The following is a 10,077-nucleotide window of genomic DNA, read 5'->3' as shown; positions in this document are numbered from 1 at the left end:
AAAGGCTTCGGATTGAGCGAGCCCAGCCCAACAAATGCTTAATCCATTACCCATGACTTTAACCGATGCCGATGTGTTGTATATGCACTTATTATTTTCTAGAAAAATATTAATTGCGAATGAATGAATTATTTTAATTTAATTTAATTAATAGTTATTTGTCTGATCAATTCATGTATATCCTAAAAGGTGCCTAAAATATTGCAGACCGATATTTAAATATCCAAGTGCAGATAAATTTACCTCATTGATATAATTTAATTATCAGTGTAGTTTAAATATTATTTTTGTTATACTTTGTGTCATATTAAAACTTACTACGATTATTCTAACTTTACATAATAAATGGGACATCTTCATAACATCACAACTCTTACATGATATTTTACAAAATAAAGTACCGAAATGTATTGATAGCAAAGGAATATCAAAATGATTGGGATAATTTTGAAAAGTTAAATTTTAATTATACACAGTAAGATAATATTATAAGATATAAACTTCACTTTGCTAAAAATAAACACCAAATATAAACAAAAGATAAATATACACCTAACATTACGAATGTAAATATATATCCGTTACACGTAGAAAACCTACTACACTATCTAGTATCTATCATCTCGCATCAGAAATGCACAATAAACCGGACCCAACTCCGGTTCTTCCTTTTTCCCTCTAAAATTTCTACTACTTCTTCACTAAAATAAAAAGTCCATAAACCTACTTTTAATTCGAATAAAAACAAACCTACCCTGTTAAAGTTAATTTTTCAAAAATTCTGAACCGGGTCGAGCCAAACCGCCGCCTTCTACTTCCATCTTCCGCCGCATCTCTAAAACTTTCCGGTGATTGTTGGAATGTAGCTGGGTCGAAAACGTCGGGCTGCAAGCCGGCCGGTACTCCGGCAAGAGCCGACCGGATTTAAATCGGACCCCACATGCATTGCAAAGAGTTTTTGCACCCATTGGACCGGCCCGCCACTGTGGAGTCTTTTGTACGCCACAATGGCTACACCGCCGCGGCTGGACCCCACCTCCCGCCGCCTTCTTCCTCCGCTTATTCGCCGCCGGCTTCCGTACTATCGACTCGGCTGTATGAACAATACAAGGTGATAACGAGAACGACATTGTTGTTGTAGTGGAGGAAGAGGAAGAGGAAGTAGAAGCTGACTCGGTCAATGAAAGTGACCAAACTCGGGCGGCGGTTGTACGTTTGGTTCTTGACCCGGTTTGAACCGGAGTGGTGAAGCATGACTTGCTGTCTTGGACCGGAGTTTTCATCTCCCCCTGGTTCGGTAATTTTCCGGCAGTGTACGTGAATGAATCTTCAACAAAATGAGCTAGCCATTCGAGGTTATCCTCGTCATTTTCCTAAAAATTAAAAACAGCTCTCATTAATTCCTGTAGTTAAAAAAAAAAAGTTTCTTTTCACGAAAAATAGTTCTTACCGGAAAATGGAGTTCACCAAAATCTTGTTTTCCAGATAAATTGGTAACATTTTCAGCTTCAACTTTCTCTGGCTTTTTACCGTTATACCCCTGTGGGTGCTCTTCGTTTTCAGTGGAACAATTATTGGAGAAGTCAAGGAGTTCATCTACCAAAAATTCATCGACAGTACAGTCCATGCCCTATTCAACGCCCAAAGAAAAATGACAAATACAAAAGTATATAATTAAATTCACTAGTCAAAAGTATATAAAATATGTACAATATTTTTTTGTATATGATACACACTTATATAAAAATTATACATTTTATAGGTTATTATTTTTTAAAACAATTAAAAATATATAATTTTTTAAAAGATAAATCGTTATATAAATATACAAAAAAAAGAATCATGAAAATAGAAGGGAAAATTAGAGAGTACCTCTGGAGAGAAGAAGAGTGAAGGAAGGGTAAAAGAGTGTTGAGAGTTTGGTAAGGAATTCATTGGGAGATAAAAAGAGTGATATAAAATGATTCTGTTTCTTTCTTAAAAAGCGTTCCCTTATCGTATCCAAAAATATATTAGGTTGTTTGAAATTGAACCTATTTTCTTTTTCTCAGTGTCAAAAAAATGACTTTTTTTTTTCTTATATGAAAATAATTTACTTTTATATAATGATTTATAACCACACAAAATATATATGCCTTATTTTACATCACAAGTTTAAAAGTCTTTTCTTTTCTTTAAACTTCGTGTCAGTCAAATGTGTTCATATAAATTAATTCGAAAGAAGTATTTATTTTTTGGTTTTCCAACTGGTGTCCACTACCGGTATTCGTATTGGAGTCCGATTAAATTTAAATTTGCACCATAAAGTCCCACATTGGGAGTAAAGCGTTCAGCGACTCTATAATCAAGACTCGAACCCGAAATCTGTGGTTAAGGGCAAAAAAGTCAAAAATATTTTCATTTGTCTTTGCTTTCCCGCTCTATGTTTTTTCCAATTTGCCTCATAAATCTGATCAAAGCACAGTACATTAACAAAATCAAAGCCAATTCACTGTAATCTGAGATTACTATTTTACACCACTAGATCTACTTTGAATAATTGTCTTGAACTCCTGTGTTGCATATTTTTTTATTTAAAAATTTGGAAAAATCCATTTAAGAAGGCGTATGAACATAAAAATTATAATTTTTGAAAAAAACTAGTAGTATTTAGAGTTAAGTTGAAAAACGGTATTAGAAATTTAAATTTATGTTTGGACATACATTTCACTTGAAAAAATATTATAGTTTTGTGAGTGGGGAAAAAAAATTCTAAATTTTTTGAAAAAGTAGTCAAAACTCATTTTCGAAAAAGTTCCAAAAACTTGCAAAATTTTATGGACAAATATATTTTTTTAAAAAAATTTAAATTACTCCCTCTGTTCCCTTTTACTTGTCCACTTTGGACTTTTTACGGCCTTTAAAAAATAATAAAGATAGTATGCATTTTACCATACAACCCCTAACAATGATAGCCTTTCAAAAAGTATTGGGAAATAAGTTTGAAAATGAGTAATTAAGGATAAGGGTATAACAACAAAAAAAGATTGTATTTTTCTTAATTTAGTATAGTGGACAAGTAATAGTGAAAATATATTTTTAATATATTGGACAAATAAAAGTAAACGGAGAGAACTTTTTTTTTTATGGACAAACGGGCCTTAAGAAGCATCACGACCAAGAACCAAAATATCAATGCTGCGCTACTTAATTACTGCTGACGTTATTAATTGTTGGGGAATTAAATGGTAATCCAAACTTCCTGTAAATTGAAAATAGGAATTCAAGATAGTGTGTGGGGTAAAACTTTACTTGCGTTGAGTGTTTGTACCAAGTGAATAAAAAATAAGATATGTGTCAAGTGGCGGAACATGATTTTAATTAAATATGTCAAAATATAAAAAAGTAAATAAATAGAGAAATATGAAAAATCGACATATAATATATATATATATATACACACTTTTTTACTTTGATTTGATGATATTATAAGTTAATTTTTTTAATTGGACATAAACACCCGATCACTTGGAAGCAATTATGATCAAGTGATACAAATTTTTAACTTTGATTTGATGATTTTTTTAATATATTTATTTTAATTAGACACAAACATTCGATACGAACACTTAGGATCCGTTTGTCCATAAAATAAATATTTATTTTCCGAATATTTTTTAAAAAATATGTTTGTCTATGAAATTTTGCAAGTTTTTGAAAAAATTTCGTAAATGAGTTTTTTCAAAAACTAAAAAGTGATTTTGGGCACTTTTTCAAATTTTTTTTTTTTTCCTCACTCACAAAACTATAGTATTTTTCATGTGAAATGCATGTCCAAACATAACTTCAAATTTCAAATACTCCATCATTTTTCAAGTTAACTCCAAATATTATTTTTTTTTTTCAAAAATTACAATTTGTATGTCCAAACGTGTGCTTATTCACTTGGAAGCAATTAGCAAAGTGAGCTAAAATTAGATATAGGAACCACTGACTTGGCTCCAGCTTTTATGTCTCCTACTTTACCTACTGAAATGATTCTAAAAAGTAGATTACCTTAGCACCGAGTAACCAGAGTACCAGAATTGTAATGGGTATTTGTATAACTGCATACTCAAGAGTACTAGAATTCATGTGTCATTTTTTATTTTTATTATATTAATATGAGAAGAATAATTATATTATATTTTTATATAATTTTTAAAATTCAAAATTCTATCTTAAAATATATTTTCTTTCAAATTATCGATCAAAAAAATGTTATTAATATTATTGTTTACCCTAAAAAACGGATAACAATTAAATTTATTTGTGATTTTAAGGATACGTGGATTAATTCGACACAAACGATAAATTGCGTTAGATTAAATGGATAAAGGAGGTAATAAATTATCAAACCACTTGAGGAGGGTGATTCCGAACTTAACAACAGCCTTAATGAATTATCAGTCCACGATCCCGGACTCACAATGACCAAGCACTGATGAACAAGAATAAGAACTTTTAATAACAGAGAAAATGATAGTATATTGCCTTGATATGTGTGTTACAATGTCTAATGAATAATCAGACCCCTTTTATATAGTAGGGAAGTCATACCCTAGGTACAATTCTATAAAAGGTAAAAATCTTCCCTTAACTAATCATCGAATTTCTGCCGGTACGTGCCGAGATCCACATCGTGATACCCGGCTGGTCACGGATATCACGTCCTTCTGTTAATCATGCTCGGTTGCCTGACAACGTTCTCTGAAATCTTTTAGAATTTAGACCGATCCCGGGGTCATGGCCCCGATATTCCCGAGGGTGGGCATTGTGCCCCCAGACCCTGGCTCGATGAGACCCTCGCCTCGATTCCGGTTTCTTATCATCACGTCTCTTGCTCGATTTACCTTATTGGAAACCGGGGTGTCCCATGGGCCCGGTTTTACCCGTATACAGATAGTCCCTTAGTTTCTTGGAGAGTAAGTTTACATAAACGACGAGGAACGACATGAGCTCTTCGATTCCTTCTTCAACACGCCGGGACAAAAATGACAAAGAAACTGAAACGTCACGTTAGTCGAGGAACTTCGAAGAAGGAGACTGCTCGGGAGCAGTTGCCCTTGGTGGAGGTCCAATTTCGAGTGGTGAGGGAGAAAGCCGAGGCCCGGGCCTAAAAAATCAATGACCTCCAGTCTCAATTGGGCTCGACCATCGCTGAACGGGATGCCCTTGGCGAGGAGCTTAAAATAGCCAAGTCAGTGACGAAAATAACCAGGGCCGATGCTGGAGAGATGGTGGCTCAGTACAGAGCTGATGCTGAGGTAGCCCAGGACCGCCTGAAAGTCACTGTTGAGTACGTGAAGTGGCAGTCCCGAAGAGAGGCTCTCGAGGAGGTCCATGCCCGGGGTTTCAACCTGTCGGCTGAGATCGAAGATGCTAAAAGACTTGAGGCCGTGGCCAAGAAGCTGGCTGACCACTAGGACAAAGAAGGATCTGAGGGCTCCGGCGAACCCGAGGACGGAGAAGACCCTGATGGCTCCGATGATGAGGCTGGCTCCGGTGGAGATTAGGCTTAGGTTCCTTAGAGATTTTTCTTTTGTTTTTATATTTTTGTTCATTTTGTTGAGGTCGTTTGGCCTTTGTAAATATCTTTATTTGAATATATATATATATATTAGGCTTATTTTTTCCCTTTGGCAATTTTCGAGTTTGTTACTTTTGGTTTCTTCTTTATGATTGCAAAGATTTCAAATGCCTTAGCACGAAATAAAACGTAGTAATAGGGTCTTATTCGGAGGTTCGAACAAGGCTCGTTCTCGATTTAATTTTGTTTGAAACTCGTGGGGGTTTGGTATGACTAGAAGCTTTCCTCAAAGTGCTTTCTTAAATGTTTTTAGATTATAGTTTTGCCGAGAGTAGCTTTTGAATCGGTTTGGAATTTTTGAAGGCCTTATGTTTTAATTACGGGCTTCGGATGTCTCCGAACCATTTCTAGGTTGGGCGTAGCCTTTTAAGTTCGGGTATTACCTAATAGGCTTTGACCCCGGGCTTTGATAGCCTGAGCCATTCGAGTTTGCCTTGGACGACAGTCCCCAAATGGGGGTGATCTCTTGGATCCGGATAGAGGCAGCCCTTGGGCTCAATATCTATCCTTAAGGAACAAAATATAATAGTCTTAAGGGACAAAATATATATCTGCAAGGTGGAAACTTTTTTTTATTTCTGTGCGCAACATACAAGATTGCAAATGTGTACAAGCTTCGTGTTATGGCTTAAGTCGTCTATGTGGGCACGGTTCATTTGACCATTTGGCCCTTACAATAAATCCTATCCACTGAGCCCAGACTGTTCAAGGACAAAGTTTCCTTCCTTGCTAGAATCATTATCCGAGGGTGGTGGCCCCTAGTATTCGAGGTCGCTCGTTGAGAGGGCTCAGATACTGTTAATGCGACCCTGGACTCCGGTTCATAACCGGTCTTCAATTCTAAGTTAGCACGATCTACTCTTGCCTCGTTAAAAACTTTACCGAAAAACCCATTTGAGACAAAACCGGTTCAAGGAAAAAAGAGTACAACGCGTTCTTTCAGGCCTAATAGCTGCATCATTCTTTGGCCGTTGCTTGTAAGTGTTAGTCCAATTCGTAATATATGTAAAGAAAAGAATGGATGGGGTCGTACCTTAGCAGTAGTATCGTTTTAAGTGGTTTACATTCCAGTTGTTCGGTAGTCGCTCACCGTTCCCTGCTTCGTGTTTGTATGATCCTTTGCCGGTAATCTCTATAATTCGATGTGGGCCTTCCCAATTCGGTCCCAACTTCCCTTCGTTCGGGTTTCGGGTGTTTAGTGTCACCTTTCTTAACACCAAGTCCCCGATATTGAAGTGTCGGAGGTTGGCTCTCCAGTTATAATACCTTTTGATCCGTTGTTTTTGGTGGCCAACTGGACGAGGGCGGCCTCGCGCTTCTCGTCTAATAGTTCCAGGCTCGTGCTCATGGCCTTATCGTTTGACTCTTCAGTCACATATAGGAACCTGAAACTCGGTTCTCCTACTTCGACCGATATTAGCGCTTCGGCACTATAGAACAACGAGAATGGGATAGCCCCGATACTAGATTTTGAGGTCGTACGATATGCCCACAGGACTTCACGCAAAATTTCCTTCCATTTTCCTTTGGCATCAGTCAATCTTTTCTTAAGGTTTTGGAGTATGGTCTTGTTCATAGACTCTGCCTACCCGTTCCCACTAGGGTAGTAGGGTGTTGATAGGATCCTTTTGAACTTATGATCCTCGAAAAATTTGCTCACATTACTGCCGATGAACTGCTTCCCGTTGTCGCAAACGATCTCGGCCGGCATTCCAAACCGGCATATTATGTGGTCCCAAATAAAATCAATAACTTCTTTCTCCCTGACTTTCTGTCACGACTCAAAATCCCAACCTGTCGTGATGGAGTCTATCTCGATACTAGGCATGCCGATAATATCAATAATCCATAATTTCTTTCAAGTTTGAAAATATACTATTTAAATACAATAAAAAAATCCCACAAATACTGATACGAACACTCCCCAAAACCTGGTGGCACTGAGTACACGAGCATCTAATATGAATACAAGTCTAGAAAAATATGGTCTATAATAGTCTAAGACCAAAATATGGTAAACAAAGAGATAGGGAAGGAGAGACAAGGTTTGCGAAACACGGCAGCTACCTCTGAATCTCCGGAAGATCAGCTGTACGAGAGAATCAACACTCGCTATGTCCAGAAACACTTGGATCTGCACACGAAGTGCAGGGTGTAGTATGAGTACAACCAACTCAGCAAATAGCAATAATAAATAAGGAACTGAAGATAATGACGAGCTACACAGTTATAGTTCAGTTTCAGCAATTCCAGCAAAGAATAAACATGCTTTCAAATCCAGCAGTTTAAGTCAAATCACTTTTATACAGTTCATATTCATGTAATCCGGATATAGAATATTTCAGAAAATTTCACAACAATGATAGATAGCAACTAAATGCAACAACAAATGAAAAGCAAGTACAACCTCTCAGGGAAACAGTCACTCCACTCGTCACAACAACTCAACCACTAGGTTCTCAGCCCTCAGCACTCACACTCAATGGGTACCCGCGCTCACTGGGGTGTACAGACTCCGGAGGGGCTTCTACAGTCCAAGCGCTATAATCTGCACGGACAACTCACGTGCTGCACGGACAACTCATGTGCCATAATATAAATATCTGGATCCGCACAACCAACTCACGTGATGCACGGCCAACTCATGTGCGATAGTATAATATAAGGGTCCGCACGGCCAACTCACGTGCTATAGTATAATATAAGGATCCGCACGGATAACTCACGTGTTGTACGGCCAACTCAAGTGCTATAGTATAATAACTCACAATCAGGCCATCGGCCTCACTCAGTCATAAAGCTCTCCAGTCTCCCGGGCTCTCCACAATCATAAAATCAGCCCAAACAACAATGATATGATACATCAATAATGAACAATAGATACTGAGATAAAATAATCAAGTAAGTTGTGGCTGAGTACAAAATAACAATTTAATCAGAAAATTCATGTGTACACGACCTCTGTGGGTTCCAAAAATACCAACATATAACCTAAATATGGTTTCTAGCATGACTTATAGTCAAGTTTCCACAACACATAAAGAGCACATACTATCAACAAGTTATTCAGCTTTACCGTTTTTACGGGACGGACCAAGTCATAATCCCCTCGGTGTACGCCCATACGCCCGTCACCTAGCATATGCGTCACCTCCAAAATAATCACATGACACAAAATTCCGGGGTTTCATACCCTCATGACCAGATTTAAAACTGTTACTTATCTCAGAGCGTGAAATTCTTTACTCTGCTATGCCTTTGCCTCGCAAATCGGCCTCCGAATGCCTCGAATCTAGTCACAAATAATTTGTTTCAGTCCATAAAATTTATTAGAATTAATTCCATAAAAAATACAATTTTTTCATAAAAATCCGAAATTTAACTCCAAAAATCGCCCGTGGGACCCACGTCTTGGAACTTGACAAAAGTTACAAAATATGAACCCTCATTCCACCACGAGTCTAACCATACCAAAATTACTAAATTCCGATAACAATTCGGCCCTCAAATCCTCAAATTTATCCAAGAGGGTTTTCAAACTTTTCCAACTTAATTCACCAATTAAATGATAAAAATAACCATAGATTCGGTAATTTAACCAATATGGAGTTAAGAACACTTACCTCGTTGTTTTCTCGGAAAATCTCCCAAAAATTGCCTCAATCCGAGCTCCAAATAGTTAAAAATGGAAAATGGGATGAAGTCCCATTTTCTGAACTTAAACTTTTTGTCCAAACCTCTCTTCTTCGCGAACGCGACAGGTCCCTCGCGTTCGCAAAGCACAACTCGACTGCCCACAAATTTAACCCTTCACGAATGCGAAGCTTTACAAATCTTACCCTTCGCGAATGCATCCACGGCTTCGCGAACGCGGCGCTTTACCATCTCAGGCCTTCGCGAACGCGACCACCACCTCGCGAACGCGTAGAACAAGGACCTGGGGTCCCCAATAGCCTCACTCTTCTTCGAGAACGCGACACCACTCACGCGTTCGCGATGCATACACAGACCATTCCTTCGCGTTCGCGTCCTCCCCTTCGCAAACACGAAGAATAAAACCTCACACTCAGAAAACACTCTTCGCGAACGCGAGGGCCTACTCGCGAACACGAAAGAGAAAATGAGAAAAATGCAGCAGCAGATATCAGCAATCTCACCAAGGCCAAAAATGATCCGTTAACCCCCCGGAACTCACCCGACCCGAGCCCCCAGAGACCTCAACCAAACATACCATCAAGTCCTAAAATATCATACGAACTTAGTCGAACCCTCAAATAACCTCAAACAACGCTAAAACCACGAATCATACCCCAATTTAAGCCTAATGAACTTTGAAATTTCTAATTTCTACAAATAACTCCAGAACCTATCAAATCACGTCCGATTGACCTCAAATTTTGCACACAAGTCATAAATGACATAACGGAGGTATTCAAATTTTCAAAATCAGATTCCGACCCCGATTTCAA

General features: G+C 37.9%; 1 protein-coding gene across 1 annotated transcript; it reads right to left on the bottom strand.

Annotated features, from left to right (window-relative positions):
- Window positions 1–530: 530 nt before the first annotated feature.
- LOC104086194 (GATA transcription factor 5-like) lies at window positions 531–1,956 on the bottom strand. Its single transcript, XM_009590393.4, has 3 exons — window positions 1,873–1,956; window positions 1,451–1,630; window positions 531–1,373 (listed from the first exon to the last, which is right to left on the bottom strand). The coding sequence occupies exons 1-3, from the start codon at window positions 1,933–1,935 to the stop codon at window positions 765–767; spliced, it is 852 nt and encodes a 283-aa protein (XP_009588688.2). The 5' UTR covers window positions 1,936–1,956; the 3' UTR covers window positions 531–764.
- Window positions 1,957–10,077: the final 8,121 nt, after the last annotated feature.

This window comes from Nicotiana tomentosiformis, chromosome 9 (assembly GCF_000390325.3).
Source record: "Nicotiana tomentosiformis chromosome 9, ASM39032v3, whole genome shotgun sequence".
NCBI classification, from domain to species: Eukaryota; Viridiplantae; Streptophyta; class Magnoliopsida; order Solanales; family Solanaceae; genus Nicotiana; species Nicotiana tomentosiformis.
Note: the sequence above shows the minus strand (reverse complement) of the source record. Positions and strands in the feature narration are given on the sequence as shown.